General features: G+C 44.9%; 1 protein-coding gene across 5 annotated transcripts in view; it reads right to left on the reverse strand.

The window, feature by feature from the left end:
- Positions 1 to 1,705: 1,705 nt before the first annotated feature.
- The window catches only part of SCUBE2 (signal peptide, CUB domain and EGF like domain containing 2), a 67,369-nt gene continuing 45,362 nt past the window's right edge, over positions 1,706 to 23,712 (reverse strand). For 4 of the 5 annotated variants that reach the window (XM_070473366.1, XM_070473364.1, XM_070473365.1 and 1 more), the window contains 7 exons: positions 14,867 to 15,037; positions 12,391 to 12,558; positions 11,501 to 11,662; positions 8,682 to 8,879; positions 7,124 to 7,276; positions 2,933 to 3,012; positions 1,706 to 2,018 (listed from right to left, as the gene is read on the reverse strand). In XM_070473366.1, the coding sequence (XP_070329467.1) occupies positions 1,866 to 2,018; positions 2,933 to 3,012; positions 7,124 to 7,276; positions 8,682 to 8,879; positions 11,501 to 11,662; positions 12,391 to 12,558; positions 14,867 to 15,037 (1,085 nt within the window). In that variant the 3' untranslated portion in view covers positions 1,706 to 1,865. The remainder of the gene's footprint in view (positions 2,019 to 2,932; positions 3,013 to 7,123; positions 7,277 to 8,681; positions 8,880 to 11,500; positions 11,663 to 12,390; positions 12,559 to 14,866; positions 15,038 to 23,712) is intronic. The other variant, XM_070473367.1, reaches the window with a different exon arrangement.

Below are 23,712 nucleotides of genomic sequence, written 5' to 3' on the forward strand. Positions count from 1 at the left end.
TATAGACAGGAAGTTGGATGAGGGCCTCAGTGGCTCATGCATGGCCCAGCTCCTGGAGGATGTTTCACAGAGACCAGGTTCATGCAGCCTGCTTCCAACCCCCAGGTACTGCCATCAGCTGCCTTCTTATGAAATCAGCAGTACAGAACCAGACAGTCCTGAGCATATAGTTATTAACATGCTTGGACAGAATGGTGCAGTTCAGCTCACCCCATCGGTCAGGTCACTAACTCATGTTATATTACATCTGAATTTTCATCTCATAGTCAGACTCAGAAATGTAGGCCAAGTTCCGGCATTATAAATTCCAAGGACTTGTATTAATGATACCTTTAAAAATGAAGATGTTCAAGTTTTTCATGAGAGACTTAGAAAAGGGTATTTAGGACCATTCAGATAAATTTAAAAACTTTGATTAAGGGCTTTAAAAAAATCAATATTGCTTATAGGTTAAAAAAAAATCACTGAGGTAAAAAGTTAATTCAATAATGAAATAACCTTCATTTTTTTCAGAAATATTTGTTGATCATTTTTTTGGTACTTTGGTGTAGAGAACTGATTGTGTGTGGAGTTAGTTTGTTACTGAAATAAAACACTATGGTTGCCTGTAGGCAACCCTTTCATTAGGGAAATGGCAGCTTATTTGATAGAATTTTTTTATTCACTGTAGTAAGATTTTTGCCTGTGGATTTTGGTTTTTAAAAATTCAATAGTATTGAAAAAATCAGATTCCTGTGGGAGAAAATGATTGTGAGGTCCCACCGTGTTGACTGAAAGTGAGACGATTCTGTGGTACTCAGAGGCCGGGATTAGTGTAACTGCTTTTGGCGGTGGTGTGACGGTTAAGGGAGTGAGGCCACCCTGAGCCGTGCAGCTCGTGCCCTCGGAGACCAGTCGGTCTCTGAGCTTGGAGCGGGGGAAGGAAGGCAAACGTGACAGGCTGGGCCATACCACCTCCCGCCTGGACTTCCATCGCCCCGTGGTGGGAAGCCCAGGTGGAAGGAGGACCCTCGGTGGTACTGACTCAGGGTGTGTGAATCTCCTTTTCATGATGGATGGAGGCACATCCATCAGGAGATCGCGTCGGATCTGAACTGTTCAGGCCCCACCTTGGTGCCCAGAAGAGCAGCGCCCTGAAGGCACAGCTGCAGTTGTAAGAGAAGCACAGTGCATTTGCTACGAGATGGAAACCGGCAGCATGGAAGGTCATCGGCAGGTCCACATGTCTGTGGAAGTGCTGAGTTTCTACCTTTTTATTTCTAATTCTTTCTGCTTTAAGTATTTTTTGGTGATCACTGCTTAGAATCCAAGCTGCTGGGATCAAATTTAAGTCACACAGACTGGAGAAGGCTGTGGAGAAAACCAGGTCCTTCCATGTCTTGGGTAGGGGGGAGGTGAGCGGTGTGTGGAGGGCTCCCCTTCCCTCCCTTCCCCCTTTCCTGGTCTGCCTGGTCAGAGCCAACACCTGAGTACAGAGGACTCCCTTAGGGAGGCTATGCTGGAAGAAGCTGAGGTTTCAGACAAGGCAGCCCCCTCAAAGAGGAGTGAGGACCGAGAAGGACAGATGAGTCTCACTTAAGTTGACTGAAATTCAGCTCAGCCAGCCCTTGATGTATCCAAGACAGCTGCCTACACCAATGAGAAGCAGGTAAGACTCAAACCCATTCTCTTTCCACATCTATAATGCTGGGAAAGAAAAACCAAGTTCAATTTACCAAAATATCTGTATTATCTATAAAAATTGAACTCTAACCAGTCACTGCTACTAGAGGCAGCGTTATCCATCTATGCTGGCTGCAGAAGCAGATGGCTGTGTCCTGCCAGCCCACAGGCCAAACACTGTGTCAAGTGGCACATGGGCAGACCTATTTGTAAGGCCTCAAAAACCTGGACACTTTGGAACGGAGTAATCGGATGAAGGATCGTGGAAACATTTCCCGGGACTCCTGGGCTGTGTACTTGAAATAGTTCTGGGGGTGGGCCAGGACATCAAACAGAGCCTTGATCAGTTTCTTATCCTAAAAAGAACAGAATTTTTGTTACTGGGCCAAAATATTTAAACATGATGACATTTTGCCAATGGAACTATAATGTCCCACTGTGAGACAGTAAGTTGATCAGCTGAAAAACACTTTGTGAAAATTGTTTCCTCTGATTTTTATCCTTTTTTCCAGTTTTTTTTTTCCCCAAGGATCTTTAAAAAGCACATATTAGTTTTATAACAGAAAACTTAATATGTAAAAAATTGTTTTTCTAAGCCACATGATAACTTTGGAATTTGGGGAATATTTATAGGGTTAGTGATATGGCAAGTGTTTATTTATACTTATAAATATCTGAAAGTTGGTGAACTTCAGGCTTGAAGGATGAACAAGGAGCCAAGACTCTTTAACTATTTGGAGAATAAACATGAAAACATGATTTGCTGCCGGCTTGGGTTTATGATAAACAAGTTTCCCACTGCTCTTCCTCACATTTCTAGATTAAAAAATACAACTTTACTTGACAACACTAAAAACAGCTTCCCTGGTGGCTCAGTGGTAAAGAATCCACCTGCAAAGGCAGGAGACATGGGTTCCATCCCTGGGTTGGGAAGCTCCCCTGGAAAAGGAAATGGCAACCCACTCCAGTATTCTTGCCTGGAAAATGCCATGGACAGAGGAGACTGGTGGGGCTACAGTCCATGGGGTCGCAAAAGATTCAGACACGACTTAGCGACTAAACAACACAACAAACACTCTACAACACTAAAAACAATTCCCTGTTGTTGTTGTTGTTGCTGTTGTTTTTTAAAGAAACTAAGTCTGGTGAAGATACAAAACTGCCCTCAGCCCAGAGCAGGCTCAGTGTCTGAAAGGCAGCAATGTGGTGGGAGAGGAAACTTTCCTCTGTGGCATGGGTAACTGCCATGCCCACCTAGGTACATACTCACCTTAAGTATTTCCTGATGGTTCTCAGATGCATAAAGCCTGCCATCTCGAACTATGTCTTCAATGAGCTCCTGGTAGTCCTCTGTTTGAAAAAAGGACATATTTTTCATTGCTATGGTTTAGTTATTTCCAAGCTCACTTTTTTCTTTAATTGTTCAAATAATGTTCTGAGAAATGCCCTTTCTGCAACTGAGACAGGCTGGGACCTGGGGCCCTGTGCAGCAGTGCTGCAATGCTTGCACCTAGACACACCACTCCTGGAACAAAATACAAAGAAACTGAATGGGACAAAAAATAACAGCATGCATATTCAGTTGGGGCAAACTCTGGACCCCAAAGATACAAGGAGACCAAAAAACCCAACTGCCACTTTTGAAGAGCCTGGAGCAAAAGCAGGGTACTGCTCATGCCCTCGGCATACACCACCACTAAAGGGGTGGGCAAAACACCTAAGCCACCCCTCCAGCTTGACCCCTGGACACATCCCTACCCTTACCCCATATAAGGAACAAGCTTGCACCCTCTCGGGGAGCAGGGAGCAGTGAGCAAGCAATCAAGGGAAACTGTTTGTACTCCCTCCCCTGGCCGCTGCAGCAGGGCCCCAGTAAAGCCTTGCCTGAATTTCTTGTCTGGCCTCTAGGAATGATTGAGGAAGGCCAAGAACCCTGGTGGGTAACACAGCTGCCATGAAAACAATGACCCCTCTGATACTAAGAAGCCAATCAGAGACTCCCACAGACTCTCCCCCACCTCCTGTCACCCACCAGCACCTGTACACCCTCTCCTGTTCCTTTTCCCTCGGATGAAACCTCAGAGCATCCAGCCAAGGCTCCTCCCTCCACTTTGCTCACCAGGTCCCTCTTCTCTTACCAAATCAAGGGCGTTATTTCTGTCATTCTGCCCTTCCTTTCCTATGTTATGACTTTTCTCTCTCTGCTAGTCTCTCTCTGCTGTTGTGTCTCTAGTTTTTTGCTTTTTTAAAAACCTTCTTTTGACCTCCTTTCTCCCTCCAGCTTCCATCCCATGTCTTTGCTCCTCTTTGTAGCAAAACTCCTTGAAAGAACTGTCAGCAATCACCGCCTCCAATTCTACTCTTTTCTTTCTCTCTCAAACCCATTCCAGTCAACAGTGGCCCCCACCACTCCCCCAAAGCTGCTTGTTGGGGTCCCCAGTGACCTTCATGTCGCTAAATCCGAAAGCTCAATTCTCAGTCATCATCCTCCTTGATGCAGTAGCGTTTCAAAGTCTAGACTATTTCCTACAGTCATAATTCAAATCAAGCATATGCAAGACACAATCTCTTTAAAATTCCAGGCAGAAAAAAAGTGCCTCTTTGTATGCATATCATGTGCAACAAAACCAAACAAATCATAAGAACATCACTGGAACTGTGTGGGAGGAGTTCTCAAAAAAGTTTCCCCTAGTCAAGTGATGGGAAATGGAAATTCATAGGATAATACTCATAATTACTAATTGAATACATGTCTGTACAATTCTCTGGTCCTCTCTTCATTTGGTCTCTTTCTTCTTATCCTTTAATTTTAGTGAATACAAAATCTATAAAATATGAATAAGGGTACATTTTTCTTTTAATCTTGAATTCCTCTGCTGCAGAGTTTCTACCTCAGAGAATTAGCCCCCTTCTGATAAGGAGTTTACCATTAGGAATGCCTGTCACTATGCTGGAGAGCTGTCTGCCACTATCCCAAATGCTTCCAGGTCACCGTCTTTTTAAAAATTCTTATTTATTTATTTGGCTCCACCAGGTCTGAGTTGCAGCATGTGGGATCTAGTTCTCTGATCAGGAATTGAACCTGGGAGCCCTAGGTTGGGAGCATGTAGCGTTAACCATTGGACCATTAGGGAAGTCCTCAAAAGCACCATCTTTGTTTTCTTTTTAAATCTTTCCTCTGCTTTTAAGAATGACTGTCTCCTCACTTGCTCCAGTTGTCATGGAAAAGCACTCCAGTGTTGTAGGAAAGAACTCAGGAGCCGCAAAGGCCCTGCAACTTTGTCCTCCTGTGTCCTCGGGCGCTTACTTAAATCTCTAAGCCAGAGCGGCCTCATCTATAAATCAGGAAAGAGATGCAGTTGCATCTACTGCCTGGGAGGCTGGGAGGAATGTGCCGGGTCAAGGGCACTTGGCACTGGTCCTCCTAAGTCTAGCACACGTTAGCACAGCTGTGGCCCTCCTGCTTCTCCAGGCCAGTGGGCTAGTCTGTAGCAGCCTTGGCTGCCCCTCCTCAATGCAAATGCTGTTCTTCTGGGTTTAGAACCAGATATCAGATTTGTCTGAAATATATGTTGAGAAAAAATATTAAATAGGCTCTGGTGAGGAACTAAGAGGCTTCTGCAAGGCCAAAGCAGCATTTTTCAACTATTTTCTGCTGTGACATGCCAGATCCATTCTCATGAGCCTAACCAGAGTTATATGTAATTTTCTCCGGTTCAAGCGACAACTCTTTATTTGAATTTTTTTAATTAAAAAAGCAAGATGTTTTCATGTGTCACAGAGTTGAGAACAGCCTGAACTAAAGTGTGTGAGCTCTGGTGACATTTGTTTTGGCTTCTCCGTGGTTTTTGGGTGCCTGCCTCATCCCAGATGGGGGCGGTTGTGGGCTGGCTGCCCGTGGGGAGAGGAGGTATTCTGTCTCCTGGCAGAGCCACATGGGAGCCGTGTGTCCACCTAGGAGTCTGATGCTGAGATCCCTTGTCTTGGTGTCTGACATGTTTCAGGCACCAGGATGATGATTTTATCACACACTAGAAATAAACTATGTGAGGTGTTCTTAGGAACTCCATAGAATACTGTTTTTCCAAAACACCAACTTTTCGTACTTGTCTGCCTGAATACCTTCAGTGGCTCCCTGTAAGATTAGGTCTACCCTTCTGAGCTTGGCACTTGAGTCTCGTCATAGCCTAAGTCTGCCTCCTACTACTCTCATCTCTCACTGCTGAGCCCCATGCACCCTACCAATTGGCCAAATCATCAGTCCCCAACATGCCAAGTACTACATTATTTCACCTATGTCATTTCCTTTTCCTGAATGTTCTTCCTGCCACTTACAAGAAAACTTACAAGTTCTTTTGACTCAAACCTCTTGAGACTTTGCTTTATTCTCTCCAAAAACCCATGCAAAGTGAACTGCAGCCCCTTCTCTGTCCTCACACAGAACCTTGTACATGCCCTGTTGTAGCATCTATGATACCATATACATTTTATGACTGTCACTAACCACATTGTCTCCAGCACTTCATTCAATACCTGGCATAGTAGATGCTCATTAAATATTTGCTGCATGGATGAATGAATAAGTTCATGATGAATAGATGACTCTTCCCCCACTAGGTTATGAGTCCCTCCAGGGCAGAATCTAGTTCATTTTGTGTTCCTAGTAAATGTTTGTCACCCAAGTCTCAGAACTAGATAGGGCCCCAGGGCTCACATCGGCCACCCCTTCATTTAACAAGAAGAAAGTAAAACCAGAGGTCATCTAACTTGCCCAAAGTTAAATAGCAAATTCGTGGTAGAGACAAGACCAGAACTCAGGTCTTTTTCCCCATCCTTAGGATTCCATATATTGGAGAAGGAAATGGCAGCCCACTCCAGTACTCTTGCCTGGAAAATCCCCTGGGCAGAGGAGCCTGGTAGGCTGCAGTCCATGGGGTCGCGGAGAGTCAGACACGACTGAGCGACTTCACTTTCACTTTCACTTTCAGGATTCCATATAAGAAAAGCCACAATCATAATAAGTTAATATTTGCTGAGCATTTACTATTGCCAGACACCAAACCAAGTTCTTTATGGATTATCTCACTGAACTCTCACATTAAGTCTAATGATTATCTATCTTCATCTACATATTAAGAAAATGAAGCCTAGAGTTGGTAGCATCAGAAAGTCACAAAAGAGATAATACCCAACCTGCCTAACTCCAACGCTCACATTCCACCCCATCAAGCTATGTTCACTTTTATTTACTTTTTCAAACATCTTTTCATGCTGTAGTTAGTGTCCCCAAATGCTTGCTTAGAAACTGGCACTTGTGAGTCAGCAATGTCCTTTCTCCATAACCTGCCTGCATTGCTGAGCACGTGTGCTTGTCAGCACTCCACCAGCTGGCCAGAGTGGGTTCTGTTCAAACCAGAGCTGCTCCTTACACATGTTGCAGCCTGAGCTTCACAGTGCTCACCATCGTATGTCACGTATGGAACCTGGAACCCTCTGGCGCTGTTCCCCTCATTGGACTTAAACTGAATCCACAGCCTCTTGGATCTGGAGGTGAAGGCGATGGGGCGTTCATAGGTCTGGCAGGTTTCATACGTTGTCACAGAATTGGATGAAGCTGCCAAGAGAAGTTGGAGGGGATGGGGTTCAAGTCACCACTGAGCCTGCAGACAATGGACACTCATCTTTTCAGATACTCACGCCACAGAACAAGTCATGTGCAAGGGTTCTTCAGGACCAGTGGAGTCCTCAGAAGGGACTGGAAATCTAGTACTGGATATCTAAAGGATGTAGTTGGTGACAGTGGGCCCCAGGGACAGCTCACTGCAAGGCCCCTGGCTGGCAAACGGCAGCAGCTCAGGCTGCAGCAGCCATGCAGGAGCTGAGTTAGGGCCCTCACATTCTAGAGCCAACCTGCTGTAACCTAGTGATAATCACCACCATTGGATGCATGCTTCCTAGGACCAGGCAGTGTGCTCTGCACTTTATGGACTTTGTCTCACTTAACCCTGCCCTCCCCCCAACAAGAGGAAGTTGGTGCAGTGGTTCCCTCACTTATAGAGAGATTAAGTATATGGATCACACAGGGTCACACAGCCAGTATGTGAAAAAATCAGGATTCAGACTCACACCTGACTTCAGACATTGTAACCACTAATAAGAAAGGCAAACACTATGTGGTGGCCTGGTGTGTCATTATTATTCTCAGTGCTTTGCAAATATAAACTGATTTATTCCTCATGACAACCCTATGAGGTAGCAACTATTATTATCCTCATTTTAACAGATGAGCACACTGAGGCAGAAAGTTCCAGAATGTATTCCAAGATCATAGAACTAATAAGAGGCGGAGTTGGGCTTCTGACCCAGGAAGTCCAGCTGCAGAGCCCCCTCAGTGTGCTGCCTCTAAGCTGTGTTGATGGCAGTATCCTTTTATGGACACAGGATCATGCATCAGGATAGGAGGTAGGTCCCTCCTGGCTGGACCAGGCCCTTGGTCTTGGTCAGTGCCCAAGTCATGAGTTGTTTCCCAGGGTAAGGCCTGTGTCTGGAGTCCTGAAGTCAGCCTTCCCTGAGGTTCACTGACACTGTGTCCTTGCCAAAAAGGTTTCCCAGTGAGCACAAACGGGAGACCGACCTGCAGGACTGCTTCCTTTAGGGTTCAACAGGAGGTCTCAACCTGTGGTTTTGTCTAAATTTTGTTTTCTTGGCAAACTCTATAAACTCATGTCTCATCTCTGTTCTAATACAGGGTGGCATCCTAGGCCTGCATCTCCCGTTTAAAGTCAGGCATAACCAACAAGAACATATTGTACAGCACAGGGAACTATACTTAATGTTATGTAATAACCTACAAGGGAAAAGAATCTGAATCACTGTTTTGTACACCTGAAACTTACATGATCTTGTAAATCAACTCTAAATCAAAAAAATTTTTTTAAAAAATAATAAAGCCAGGTAGTGTGCCATCGGGCTTCCCTGCTGGCCTCAGAAAGGGAGTGGAGCAGAGGGGTGAGACGTACCAGTTTTCCGCATCACCAGGTAGTCTCCACAGTCGTCCTCTATGGGAAGGAAGATCTCAGGGACCACAATCAAGATGCGGCGCTTAGGGGGTGGATTGATGGTCCAGGTACATTCTGTGTTGGCTGGGTAATTGCCTGGGTAGTTTGGGGATTCGATGTATCCGGTGAAATCACCCAGCTCCCCTCCACATCTTCTGTCTGGAAGAGGAAATGCCACGAGTCATGAAAGTACCACAGAGCCGTCATCTCGTCACGGCCAGCACCCGCTTGGCTAGGGAGAACCGTTGCATCTCTGCTGCCATAGAGGAACAGGGCCTGAAAGCAACACCATTGTGGGAACAAGTCTGTACCGGCCCCCACCCAGCCAACCCCCCAACCCCTGCTGGGAGCCCAAGTACATTAACTTTCCACTCAGAGCCCACCCCTCTGAGTTCCCAGGGCACCATTTTATCCTCATCTTGAAGGTCAGGGGCAGGTGTTTGTGAAACAAAAGAATAACTTTATTTTTTATTGTTCTGTTTACAAAGTCCAAGCGCTGGGGGAACGGGTGGTACAGAACTGGCAGTCTGTCAAAATAGGGAAAACAGAGCTGACTGTTCAGCAGAGGGTATTCTACCCTTTCCTAGACATCTCTGAGGAAGACTTGACAGCCATACTCTCACTTTTCTCTCTGGTCAAGACCATGTTTTCTTTTCAAGTGGGGAAGAGAATTCCATTCAGCTATCAGTCAGTATGAGGCGTGATACATATTCGCCTCTGGCACCAAAGACAAGGAGAATACACACTTGTGGGCATGCACACACACACACACACACACACACACACACACACACACACGCTCCACCTCAGCCACATCTTCACTATCTCTCCACTCATCCAACAAATATTCTTGCCTTTAAGGAGCTTATTGTTTAAAACTATCAGGTGAATGTGTTCAAGAAGATCTTGAAGGGACTACCTTTGACCTTTCTAGTTGTAACTTGGATTTATTATTCTCGACAGAAAAAAATAAATAAATAGGCTTTTGTTCCTGGAAAAGAAAAGGGGGAGGGCAGAGCCCTGGATACCTCTGAGCCTGACTGGCCGCCTGAGGAACTAAGAAACAATTGAGGACCAGGGATGGGAGGACAAGGAAACATTCATCTTGGTAGGGAGAAAAATTCTTATCTTCTCACACTGTGAACTGACCAACTCTAATCTACCAACAGACTAGGATATCATGAGCAACAGTAAGCTTCCTGCTAAGGACAATGTTCAAAAAGAGATGACAGCACTTATGAGGATGTTATTAAAAGGACTTTGTTGGGATAGAGAGAAAACTAGATACTCTTCCAGTCATAAATTACAATGATTCACCCCTCCAATCCCCTACTCTTCCAGTTTGGGGAGGCCTTCTGCTCCCCTCCATTGCAGTCTTAATGACACTGAATCAGCTAAGATTGTCTTTTGGCCTTTACTAGAGAATTTCACATGGTGGTTAGAAACAACAATCAAACAAACCACACTACAAGTCGTTGAATGACTTACCTCTCCATTCCTACAGAATACAAACCAAACTCTCTAGCCTGGCAGTCAAGACTACAGTGAAACAATGCTGCCTGCCATAGCAGTAAACAAAGGATGTTGTGGCCATCAAGCCATGAGACACTGCAGGCACCCCTAGGATGCACCCCGAGAAGACTCAGGATGAGAAAGCAGAGGGCACTGGCCCCAGATAGCTGAGATGCATATCAAAGGAATGATATCAGTGAGCCCAGACGCTTGCATCTTCCCATACACAGAGAAGTGTTAAATTCCTTAACTTGAGATGTCTGGTTTTCTTTGATTAACAGTATTCTTTTGATGCTCCGACGACATGGTCTCTCTTTACTGCTGTGTATCCTGGCTCCTCCCTTGCCTCTTTGGAGCAGTTCCTTATCAGAGAGGCTGCATTCCAGGCTTAAGTTCTCAGTTTGGTGCACCGAATAAAACATAACTCTCAACTTTTAGGCTGTGCTTTTTCTTCCTTTTCTGGTCAATAAGGCCTCCCTTTCTGGTCTGCTCAGACTCCCTTCAGCACATTCCATGATCAGGTCCAGAGGTTTCCTCCCACAAAGCCTTTTACTCTCCTGAGTCTGTGCTTCCTCCCAGCTGCTCTCCTGGGCCTGAGGCTCATTCTCCTGCTCCCTGCCAACTTTCGCCATCAAAACCTTCTCCTACCCTCCTGAAGCCTGTCCTCATCTCTCCAGAGGGGGGCTCCCCTGGTGGCTCAGTCAGTAAAGAATCCGACTGTAATGCGGGAGACCTGAATTCAATCCCTGGGTTGGGAAGATCCCCTGCAGGAGAGTATGGCAATCCACTCCAGTGTTTTACCTAGAGAATCCCCATGGACAGAGGAGCCTGGTGGGCTACAGTCTATGAGGCCACAAAAAGTCAGATACATCTGAGCGACTAAGCACAGCACAGCACCAGACAGAGGGAGTGGCTCCTTCCTCCGCAATCCCACAGCGGGTGCTGCTGCCGAATCAAGGACTTATTCTGCCTGCAGTGCCTGACACATTACAGATCCTCAAACAGTGCTTGCTGAACAGGGCTGACCTGACATTTTGCCCTTAGCAGGAAATTACAGCCAGGACAGCTTGCCTGTCTGGAGAAGTAGACTGGATAAATACAGGTGAGCATCTGAGGGTCCAGCGCTGATCAGCAGAGCCCTGAGCAGGGCTAAGAGTGGCTCCATGGTCCCGAATGAACCAAGGACCCCTGCCATCCCCCACCCCCAGGTAGGCCCAGGCACTTGCCCTCTTAAGCACCACCGTAAAAAGCCTTAGAGAGAAACCTACTTTTACACTGGGTTATGTTTGTGGAGCCATCAAAGTCAGTTGTGGTATTTCCTGGGCAGGAAACACAATGATTTTTTCCAAATTCTGGCTGGTATGTTCCTGCTGGGCAACGAATGCATCGGTGAGTAGTGGTGTTGTAGAAATGTCCAGGTGAACACTGAACTGCAGGAGTGGGGGAGGGTGGAGAGAACAACAACAAAAGGCTATTTTTATCAAATGCAACACAAGAAATTTCACAGTTCATGAAAGAAATGTTTATGCCCAAATGAAGTACTGCTTTCCTACTAATCTGGGGCTAATCAACACTTAATTATCTAAATAGCCAGCTTGGGTGGGACCTGTGGCTCATGACACTGAGAAAATTACAAAGGGAATGAGGTACGGGTGTATCTTCTGAGTTTAGGGTCTGTGCCATCAGACAGGAATGCTCACAGCTCTGTCTTCACGCACAGAAGCTTGTGAGCATGGAGGGGCACAGAACTGACCCCAGGCTCCAGGCTGAACTCTGGCAGGAGGCGGGTAAGGCTCCAGAGGAGGTGCAGGGTCTGTTCTGGAGCAGGGAGCTCTAGGAAAGGGTGAAGCGCTAGAGGAAGCCTGGAAGGAAGGAGCAGAGGGAGCCTGCGGACTAAACCTGTGTGCTTCTCCCTGGTCTCCCTGCAGTCAGCCCCATCCAAAGGGGCCAAGGCGGGAGGGCGAGGAGGCCCGTGTCTGGGCAGTTCCTGTGCTCCCTGCCCATCCTGCAGGAATGAGTCACCCTGGGGATCTAAGCTCTCTGCCACTGAGTTCCACACAGGGCGCCTCGGGCTGGGCTTGATCAGAGCTGTACTAGACTCCTTGGTCCTCAAAAGGAAAATTCCACTTGGGGAAAAGGCAAGCTGCCAAGTCCTCACCTCTGGTTTCACAGTCCTGAAAGGAAGTGGCTCCAGGGTGTTTGGTGGGGAGGCCCCCTCCACAGGGAAAACAGGAAGTGCGGCCGGCTTCAGACTGGAATGTGCCCCGGGCACAGGGCTGGCAGGGTGTGAAGCCATCCGCAGAGTATTCACCAGGTTGGCACAGACCTGGGGGAGGAAGGACCCTAGGTGAGCAAGGCCCCGGCGGAGCGCCTGCCCCACCTCTCTGCAAGTGAGATCAGAGAGATGTGGTCAGGCCTGTCCGCCCGCGCTGACCTCAGCTCCCACCTCAGCAAGCAGAAGCCTTGTCCTGCCCTCCGGCTGACCCCGACGAAGTGGTATGTGGGTGCCTAATGTTTAGCCACAGGGCAAAGATGGAGACAAGCGTTGACCCTTCTGAAGTATGGAGGAGGCCTGAGTATGCTGCCGGCTGAGGACTACCTGGGCCCAGGCAGCAACTGCAGTGCTGGAGCCCCCGGAGGGAGGGTTCTCTGCCTGCAGTCACCCAGCTGATTACATCCTGGGACAAAAAGACTCTTGGTTATGGAAGGGTCTACCGGTTTTTACCAGTTATATTTACTAAGTTACATCTCCTTACACTGAGGAGTGTCCTGGCCTCCCTCATTTAGTCTACTAAATACAGCCAATCCCATCCACAGTAACACAGGGACCCAGGGGCATTTATCTAAACACGTGTGTGTGTGTGTGTGTGTGTGTGCGCTCAGTCGCTCAGTCATGTCCGACTCTTTGCAGCCCCATGGACTGTAGCCTGCCAGGCTCCTCTGTCCATGGGGATTCTCTAGGTGAGAACACTGGAGTGGGTTGCCATTTCCTTCTCCAGGGGACTTCCCAAACAAGGGATCTGAACCCAGGTCTCCTGAGTCTCCTGCACTGGCAGGTGGATTCCTTACCACTGCACCACCTGGGAAGCCTTAAACACCTTATTTATTTATTTTAGTTTATGACAAGAATCACAGCCATAAACCAAAGGATTTCTAAAATCATATATTTACTTAGGAGTTAGCTTGTCATTAGCAAGATGCTATAAAAAGAAATCTGTTGTCTCTTACATTCCTAATCCTTTCTCCTCTATTAGTTTTCACAGTTTTCTTTCTAACCATAAGTTATAGCTATAACGGTATTTAACAAATATACCTGAGGGAGGAGTCTGGATTCTGTCAGACCTGGGTTCTGATTCTAAATCCTCTACTCTTTGGCTGTGTGACCTTGAATGAGTCACTTTAACCTCATAAAGTTTTTGTAGTGATACAACAACCACATGAGTAATTCACTGAACTATCCACAAATGCCTTCATGATGCCTGACACAGGTAAGTATTCAATAAATTATTATTACTAGTTTTCTTATTTACTATAAATATGTATATTATTGAGATCACATACAAGTGTGAACAGATGCCCCCAAAGTACCTGCTTATCAATCTTACCATTGGTTCTAGGATTTCATAACAGGTCAAAGTTGAGGCTAGGAGTCACACAGTCAATCTGAGGATCTGATTTTTAAATCAGAAAAGGTCCTGTAGCTGAGTTTGGAGTCATTAAGGTGGGAACTAAAACTGGCTCCAGAGGTCACTAGAAAGAGAGGCAGGGCCGCTGGGGCCCCAGTGCACTCAGCCCTGGACATCACCTAAAAATCACACCATCCATTTGAGCCCACAGAGTGTCAGGACAGCTGGCCCTTCTACTGTTTAATAAAGACATTCCCAGTAACTAGGAAAAAGGCCCACAGAACCCAAGTAAGTGTGGCTCCAGAGTTAATATTTTACAGAAGATGATTAAAAACTCTTCACGGAGTTTTAACAAAATAGCCAGATGGACACTTTAAAAAAAATCAGCAGGGCAACAAATTGAGAGTGCGACAAACTGAAAGTGTAGCATTGAAACATAAACATTACCATATGTAAAATAGCTCCTGGGAAGTTGCTATGTATCTCAGGGAGCTCAACTTGGTGCCCTGTGATGACTTAGAGGGGTAGGACGGGGTGGGAGGTGGGAGGGAAGTTCAAGGGGGAGGGGATATATGTATACTTATGGCTGATTCACGTTATTGCACGGCAGAAACCAACACAACACTGTAAAATAATTATCCTCCAATTAAAAAAAAATCAATAAGCTATGACTTTGAGATGAAAGCTTGAAATAATCAGAGCTACTTTCTCCATTTTTTGACACTTTCAGATCGTCCCTCCACACTGGTTGATCACTCAGGTCTCAGAAGGTACTTATTTACAATGATGAAACATGTAATTGCAACATATACACTTTTTCTCTGCCAATGTATTATATCAGGTCTTCATTTATTTATTCAGCAAATAAGATGAGCCCAATAAAGTTTCTACCAGTAGGAATTCCATGGTGCAGTACACATTTTCTGCATTAAGATGTTATTTATGCCTTCTGTCTCAACAATGATTTCAGAGTCTGGAGGAGTAGGAAGGGACAGACAGGATTCTTACCTCCACATTCAGACACATTCCAAGCTTCTGGGGTCTTCAGGGTCCCAGGACTTCCTGGTCTTGGACATGGTTCGCATATAATTTGCCCTTCCTCGTTTGGGAAGGTTCCATTTGGACATAAAATACAGCGTTCCTGTGCTCCGTCAAAATATGTCCCAGCCCTGCAACTGACTAGCCAAAGGGGGAAATGATCTGGTCAGTGAGAGGACAGAGCCCAAGGAAGGATGATATGAGTGCTGGGGATGAAGGTCAACTGATGGCACTGACCCCACACTTTCCTATACAATTCCCCTCAATTCAGAACATGTGCCATCTCTGGGTTCCTTATGCACACTCATCTGCCACGATCCCTGTCACCCTCTGTTAGGGGTATTTACAGGTCCTCTTTCCCTAGACCTTGAGCTCCTTGAGGGCGGGGATCACAGTGGTCCTCAATAGTTTTGAACACAAGCACTTGATGACATCCCCTACTTCATGGGATTGTCAGAAGTATAAAGGTGAAAATCATTCACTGAACATAGGATTGGTATTGGAATATTAGACAGGAAGGTGCTATTAATTCAGGCTGGTGGCATTCTGGAAGCCTTCCTAGAAGAGGTCACATCTTCAAGACGGCTTGAAGGATGAGTAGGAGCTCCCCAGATAGGCAAAGGGGAAGTTTGTAAAGATTCACATCTGACATATGGGGGGAAAGAGGAGGAAGAAATTTTGGGGAAGAAAGATAGATTGAAAAAAAGTCCTTGAGTGTCAGGCCTTTGGATTTTATCCTGAAGGATTGGATTTTATCCTGAAAGAGCCATTGAAAGGCAAAGGCAAAGAATACAACCAGAAGCTGTGTTTTGAAATGCTCACTCTCTGTTGGCTGTGGGAACTTTATTTTCTTGGGCTCCAAAATCACTGCAGATGGTGACTGCTGCCATGAAATTAAAAGATGCTTGTTCCTTGGAAAAAAAGCTATGACCAACCTAGACAGCATATTAAAAAGCAGGGACATTATTTTACCAACAAAGGTCCATCTGGTCAAAGCTACAGTTTTTCCAGTAGTCATGTATGGATGTGAGAGTTGGACTATAAAGAAAGCTGAGTTCCGAACAATTGATGCTTTTGCACTGTGGTGTTGGAGAAGACTCTTGAGAGTCCCTTGGACTGCAAGGAGATCCAACCAGTCAATCCTAAAGGCAATCAGTCCTGAATATTCATTGGAAGGACTGATGCTGAAGCTGAAACTCCAATACTTTGGCCACCTGATGCGAAGAACTGACTCATTGGAAAAGACCCTGATGCTGGGAAAGATTGAAGGCAGGAGAAAGGGATTACAGAGGATGAGATGGTTAGATGGCATCACCAACTCGAAGGTCATGAGTTTGAGCAATGCCGGGAGTAGGTTATGAACGGGAAAGCCTGGAGTGCTGGAGTCCATGGGGTCACAAAGAGTCAGACATGACTGAGCAACTGAACTGAACTGACTGTTGGCTATGGGGAATGTGATCTCAAGTGTCTTACAGATGAGCTATGCAAAATAGCATGCTTCATATTTGTAATAATGGCAATACATTACAAAGAGCAAATCCTAGTAAACATCTTCTGAAAGAATAAACTACAAGGAAGTTAATAAACTGCTTCTGTTCATATTTTTTGGTGTTGTTAAACAACACACATCTTGTATCTTATTTTAGGATATGAATATAAACTAAATACACTGAAGTGGGTTCCCTCGTATAATACTTAAACAACATCATCAGAACCATCAAACAGGCTTTCTGATGGCTAACATTTGTTGACTACTTGTGATCTACCAGGGTTTCTCATGTGGCACTAGTGGTAAAGAACCCTGCTGCCAATGCACAAGATGTAGGAGACACGGGTTTGATCCTTGGGTTGGGAAGATCCCCTGGAGAAGGACATGGCAACCGTGCAATAAGCTTTACACATATTATCTCACTTGGTCCTGGAAACAACCCAAAGGAGCAAGGTGCTATGATTAGCGTCATTTCACAGAAGCAGAGATTTAGAGACATTAAATAATTTTGCCAAAGTCCCACAACTAATCTGTGAAATACACCTACAATGAGATCAAGAGCTTTGAGTTTAAAGAGGAAAAAGATCATTGAACAAAAGCGCCAACTGAATCACAATTCCAGACTTTGCAAGGATTCTCTATGGGGCATATGAGGAGTTTGACTAGAATGAACACATTTTCTTTTATACCTAAGCTGCTCAGAACTAGAAAGCAAAATATCACATGATAAAATTAGTTATTATAGCCCTTGAATGTGTGTAAGGGGTAATATTGGTTTTCATCCTATCCTACAAGTGCAATTTGCTTCTGTACTTTTTCTCTATTACCGGTAACAAAAATATTTTCATTATTTACTCCATAATCTAAAGAAAACAGAAACGAGACTTAAAAAAAATCATAGTAAGCTGAAATATGCCACTTTAAATATTACTTTTACAATGAAAAGATATCAATCAAGAAAGTCTACACTAAAATCTAAATCTTAATACTTTTTTATATTGTTTGGATTTTCTTTTATAATATTCACATATATTTTATTTAATTTTATGATATTTTTTAAAAAATTAAAAGTGAACTAAACTCTTCCTTTCTTGGCAAATGACATTATAGTGGATATGATGCACTGAACTGGGGCAGACAGAGCCTGTAATTCCAGACTTAGTCTCTAAATGTAGCCCTACTGGATAATGGTTTCCATAATTACTCTGTTTCAGCTCATCACCCATGAAAAGCGGGGCTGAATTACGCACTAGGAATTCATGGCTTTTTATCCTGGGTCCCACCTGACTATTCCTACTGCTGCTGTTGCTGCTAAATCACTTCAGTCATGTCCGACTCTGTGGGACCCCATAGACGGCAGCCCACCAGGTTCCCCCAGGCAATCCCCCTGGGAGAATCCCCCTGGGATTCTCCAGGCAAGAACACTAGAGTGGGTTGCCATTTCCTTCTCCAATGCATGAAAGTGAAAAGTGAAAGTGAAGTCGCTCAGTCATGTCTGACTCTCAGCGACCGACCCCATGGACCGCAGCCTACCAGACTCCTCCATCCATGGGATTTTCCAGGCAAGAGTACTGGAGTGGGGTGCCAATGCCTTCTCCATCCAGTGCCTACAGCAGACAGTAAATGCGAGCTAACCCCTTCATGACTCTAACAAGTCAACTGTCACGAAGACTGGAAGAAGCAAATAAAATCAAGGCTGTCTGGGGCTCCTCTAGTCCAAGCCATTTCCATTGTGGGAAAGGCTGTTTTCATAACACCCATTCACCTAAAGGGACAGTGTCCATATGGACAACAATGATTCCAACAGCCCCACGAATCATAACTTGGAGTCAGACCAGCTTGGTCTGTTCCATCACAGTCCCTCTGTCAGAAAAAGACTCCCTCTATGAGTGGACAAAAATGACCTGGTTCCTACTGCAAAGAGTAACTAAATGGACTCCTGCTGTTATGGATGTCCGCTCCTCCTTAAAACTATTGACCGCCTCCCCCCAAAACCTTTTCTTTCCAAGGTTACATTTTGTGAAGCCTTACAATAACCCACATCTGTTACAATTTCTCAAGTGGGCAAAGAACTGAGAAATGCCTCTCAGTCCATCCCCCACCTCCCCCCCCACCAAAGAAAGCACTGATTCTTTTTTCTCAGCGTGAAAGGCCTGCTCCACATTGACAAACTCATCTTTGTCACTCACAGTTTCTATTTTCCTTCCAGAGAGAAATACCTACAAAACCTACAAAAATAATCCATGCCAACAACCTTCCAGATTAATTTGTTTCTTTCTCAAGGTAAAAATGAGCCAAACACTAAAAAGCAATTCTGAAATGTCATGAAGAGATGCCTGAAAACAGCTCTTTGCAAATGTGCTGAAGATCTGGCCTCAAGAGACCTCCATCCCTGTCCAGTTGCATCTCTTTTCTCCTTGAGCAGCCAGCTTGTTTTGCTGCCCCAGACAAAGGAGTCAATTGCCCCCAGAACACTTCACCATCACAGCAAAGCTTTTGTGTGTCTTCAGTGACCATTAAAATCCCGTTCTCAAATCCTCACAGCTGTTTTCTCCTCCTCTTCAAAAAAAAAGAAAAAAAGAAAGCTTTTCTGATGCAAAAGGGAGAGACCAGTGGGGACCAGGATTAATGGTGACAAAGAGACCTGAAGGCTGGCCCTCTTTTCAACACCACGGCCTTTGAGTATTTCAGGCTATGGACAAACACTATGGTCTCTCTGCGGTTAAGATGGTGAACCTAATAAAAGAGGTCACTCCCCAGCATTTGAGTGTTTTCTTAAGGATCACGCCCTACCTTCTGGAGAGCCTCAGGCAGCCCACATGAATTCCCAGGGTCTCTTGGAGCTGCTGCTTTGTCCCGGTTCAGAGGCAAAGGCACCCGAGGCAGTGCTGTGGCCTAGGGATCCCGATTTGAATACTTTTAAATGAGTGTTTCAGAGTGACAGGAGATAGCACCCTCTTGGGCTGAGAGGTTGACTTGTCATGTCTGTCCAGGTTTTGGTGTGTTGTCAGGTTTCCTATTGGAAAACTTTCTTATAGTTGGGGTGGAGAGAGGAGCCCAACTTGATGCCTTCCTTGTTGAGTTCCCAGGGTATGCTATGTTTTCTTCATGCCTGGTTAATGGGACTGATTTCACTGCGTTTAAGATGTCTCTTTCGCCCTCAGCGTAAATATTTCCCCAAAGATTTACCCCGGCCCCCTTCTTTCTTAGTGTTGGTAACTATCCTCGGGATGTCATCTGTTGTTCCTATGAAGATTCACCTACTCATTTATTCAATTAAGTACTTAGCACCAGTACTATTTTAGGAGCTGGAGATACAGGAGAGAAGACAGACATGGCCCTGCCCTAAAGGGGCTCTTGCTCTAGTGGAGAATATGGGCAATAAATGAGCAAACAAATAAATATACAGTAGAATGCTAATAAGAGGTAAGTGCAACGAAGAAAACTCAAACCAGGAAGAGAGTAAGGCAAAGAGTAGTGGTCTGCATGAATGCTATTTTAGAAGAAGAGCCCAGAAAGGCCTCTGCGAGCAGAGATCAGAGTGAAATGAGGGATAGCAAAAAAGCCGGTGCAGCAGGAGCATAGTGAAAAGGGCTGGGTGAATGGAGATGAACTCTAAAAGGAAGCAAGGGACAGATTACATAGATTCTTGAAGGTCTCGGTAAGGAAATTAGCCCTTACTCAAAGTGTGCTGAAGGTTTTGAATGGGGCAGGGACATGATCTGACTTATGTTTCTAAAAGATCTTCTGGTTGCTGTGCGGAGAACAGATGGAAGGCAGGCAAGGGGAACGTGAACAATTCAGAGCCCATTGCAATATGGGCAGGAGATGGTGGTGGTTTGGAACAGAGTTATAAAAAGAGAGGAAGAGAAAACTAGTTAGACTCAGGTAAAAAGGCAGATCTGGCAGGATTTGCTAATGGATTCGATAAGGAACATGACAGAACAAGAGAGGTCAAGAAAACTGAGGCTTTAAACTAGAGCAACTAAGCAAACAGGGAAGCCAGTTACAGAGATGAGGGTAAAGGGGGGTTTGGTGTGGAGCGAGGGAGGAGAAGAAAAGGTTTTGTTTAGACATGTTGAGTTTAAGAAACTTTAGAGCCATGCAAGTGTTGGTATTGAGAAGGCATTCGTTATGCTGGTGGTCTCCAAGCTAGAATACTACACCTCAGCAGTTTACAAAGCATTTTCACATCCATGCATATTAAATTTTATCTAAAAAATAAGACATAAAGAAAGGTTCATTGGTTTAGTATCTAAACCAGACTTACCATAATAATCATCTTGAAATATATAGAAATATTGAATCACTATGTCATGTACCAGGAACTAACATAGTGCAATAGGTCAGCTATAAAACAAACAAACAAACTCACAGAGAAAGAGATCAGGGTAGGAGAAGGGGAAATTGGATAAAGGTGGTCAATAAGTACAAACTTCCAGTTATAAGATAAATAAGTACTAGGAATATAATGTATAACATGATAAATATAATTGACACTGCTGTATGTTATACATGATAGATGTTGAGAGAGTAAACCCTAAGAGTTCTCATCACAAGGAGAAACTTTCTTTTTCATATTTCTTCAGTGCTATAACTATTTGATATGATGGATGTTCACTAAACTCACTGTGGTAATCATCTCATGATGCATGTAAGTCAAATCATTATGCTGTACACTTTAAACTTATACTTTGCTGTATGTCTATTATATCTCAATAAAACTGAAAAAAAATAGTTTTTTTTTTTAAGTTCTTCTGTTTAAAAAAGAAGAGAGATTGGCCCCTCAGTCAGTCCCACCTCTCCACAAGTCAGACACGCATGTGAAGATACAAAGTCCCCAAGAAAGAGACCTTCGAGTGGGGAAGTACTAACTGACACTTCTTTTCCAGGTCTTGAGAAGACTTTCAATTATGCCTCATTCATTTCCCGATTATATTATCTGATCTCAAACAAACAAACCATCAAGAAGTAGAAAGCAGCTTCCAATAATTCTTGTAGAAATCCTGGACCCATGATGCAGGACCAGTGATGTAGACGCAGGTGAACCCCAGGGAAGTGCAGAACTGAGAGAGCTTGTTCTCCTGGTGCTAGCTCTTGTCAAACCACATCCCAAGATAGAAACAGTGGCAATTTAATCAGATCTGACAAGAAGTGAGCCAAAACACTAGCAATGAGCAAAAAGACTATTTGCAAGAAAATGATTTCTAGCCACTACCATTAACAATTATCCTTGCTGAGTCATCAGCATGGTGCCTTCAGAGGCTAGCCAGCTATTTAAAATTTTATTTAATTTGTATCTCTTCTTTTTTTTAAATGATATATATATTAGGCAATAGTATAAGTATATAATTTTAAATAAGTAGACATTCATAAATTCAACAGTATTTCACTCTGTGTGTGTGTGTGCATGTGTGATAAAACATTCAGCACCTCTAGGACAGATAAGTTCAGCAGCTAGAGTTGTAGAGGGCAGTTTGGGAGTCGCCAGCACAAGGTGGTATTTAAAGCTATCAGCACTGAATGAGGTCATCGAAGAGAGTTAAAAAAAAGGCGAGGGGGGGTGGATGGGCGTGGAGGACTGAGCCCTGGGATCCCTGATGTTTAGAGATAAAAAAAATTAGGGGGCCCCCAGCATGGGAAATGAAAAGGGAGCAGCCAGTGAAACAGGAAGAGAACCAGAGATGTGTAGTGTATGAACCCATGAGAAGAATTTCTGGGAGGAGGGAGGGGTCAGCAGAGTCTGAGTGACAGCTGGCAACCTGGATTTGGTTACATGGAAGTTGTTAGAAATCTAGGGAAAAGCAGTTCCCCTGGATGCATTGGGAATGAAAACCAGGTTGGTTAGGGTGGAGAAGAAAATGGTCGATGAGGAAGCAAAGACAGGGAATTTAGACAAGTCTTTCAAGGAGTTTTGCTTGACAGGGGGTCAAAGAAAGGAGGCAGGATCTGGAGAGAAGCAAAAGAAGTCAAAGGAGGATTTGGGTGGGTTTTAAGACAGGAGTAGGTTTGTGTGCTGTTAGAAATGATCCAGTAGAGAAGGAGAATTCTGAGATGCAGGGGCTGTGGGGACAAGAGCAGGAACGTTGTTCTTGAGATGGTGAGAGGCAATGGGCCCTGGAGCCCCAGGGGAAGAGTGGGCCTTAGGAAAGAGCGTGGGCTGTTCACCCCTTTTAACAGGAGGCAGGTCAGAGCAAGTGTGGACGGACGCAGGGTAGGGGCGCCAGTCTATGGATGGAGAGGTGATGTCATTTTCCTAGACTCCCACCTGCCTGTGGACATTTCTGCCTGGGAGTCTTGTTGCAACTCAAATTCTACTTTCCTAAGGGGAATGCTTCTCTTCCCTTCCCCTGTCCAAGCCTTCCTACCCCTCTGGCTTTACCCTCTTTATAAACAGCATCTCTACACTCCCAGTCACCAAGGCTCCAAATCACATTATCCCAGACTTCTCCCTGCTGCAGCATGCTATACTTGGGTCCCTTTTGTCTGTCCCCGATTTTTTATCCCTATGGCACCAGTGTCCTTTGCTCCTCACCATCTCGTATCTGGATTACTGCAATAACCTTCCAGTGCACTCCCTTGCCGGCCGTTCCTCCTGGCCCCAGCTCTGCCATTACCATCAGATTCACCTCCCTAAAGTACTTCTCTGACTGCTTCACTCCCTGCCTCAAAAGCCTCCTCGACTTGCCAAACTGCACTTTTCCGTGTCTTCAACTCAAACTCAGCCTTCAGTCTCCTTTTCTGTATATGAGTTTTCATTCTTTCTCAAGCCCTCTCAAGAGCCCATTTTTTTTCCTGCTTTTCCTATAAATCTTTTGATTATTTCTTCCCCAGTGATCACATTCATCTTACCATTCAACCAACCCACAGGCTTTTTGTCAGCGCCTCCTGCATATGAAACAGGGCTGGGTAAGATGCGGGGACCAGAGGCCAAGTCAGAAACCTCTGAGCTCACCCCAACCCTTTCCTCGTCTCAGTCCCCAATCCAATTTATCACCAAATGCTGCTCATGTCTCCTCCTAAATATTTCTCCAATCCACTGTTGCTTTTCTATTCCATCTAGTGCCTTCATGTTCTCAATATCTCTTATGCAAAGCATTCAGAAGCTCCCAAATTGGTTTTTCTGCCTCCAGTCCTGACCCTCAATTTGGCCGGAGAGCTCTTTCTAGAATATAAATATGACCTTATGCTCCCTGATTAAAGCCTCTAATGAACTTGTCACCTACAGATAAACATATTCAAGGTCTCTCATGACTTGGCCATGTTTTTCCCACTAGCCTTGCTGCCCACCACATCCCACCTTCCACTCCAGGGTTAGTAATACTGA

The sequence above is a fragment of the Odocoileus virginianus genome, chromosome 10 (genome assembly GCF_023699985.2).
Source record: "Odocoileus virginianus isolate 20LAN1187 ecotype Illinois chromosome 10, Ovbor_1.2, whole genome shotgun sequence".
In the NCBI taxonomy this organism is placed as follows: domain Eukaryota; kingdom Metazoa; phylum Chordata; class Mammalia; order Artiodactyla; family Cervidae; genus Odocoileus; species Odocoileus virginianus.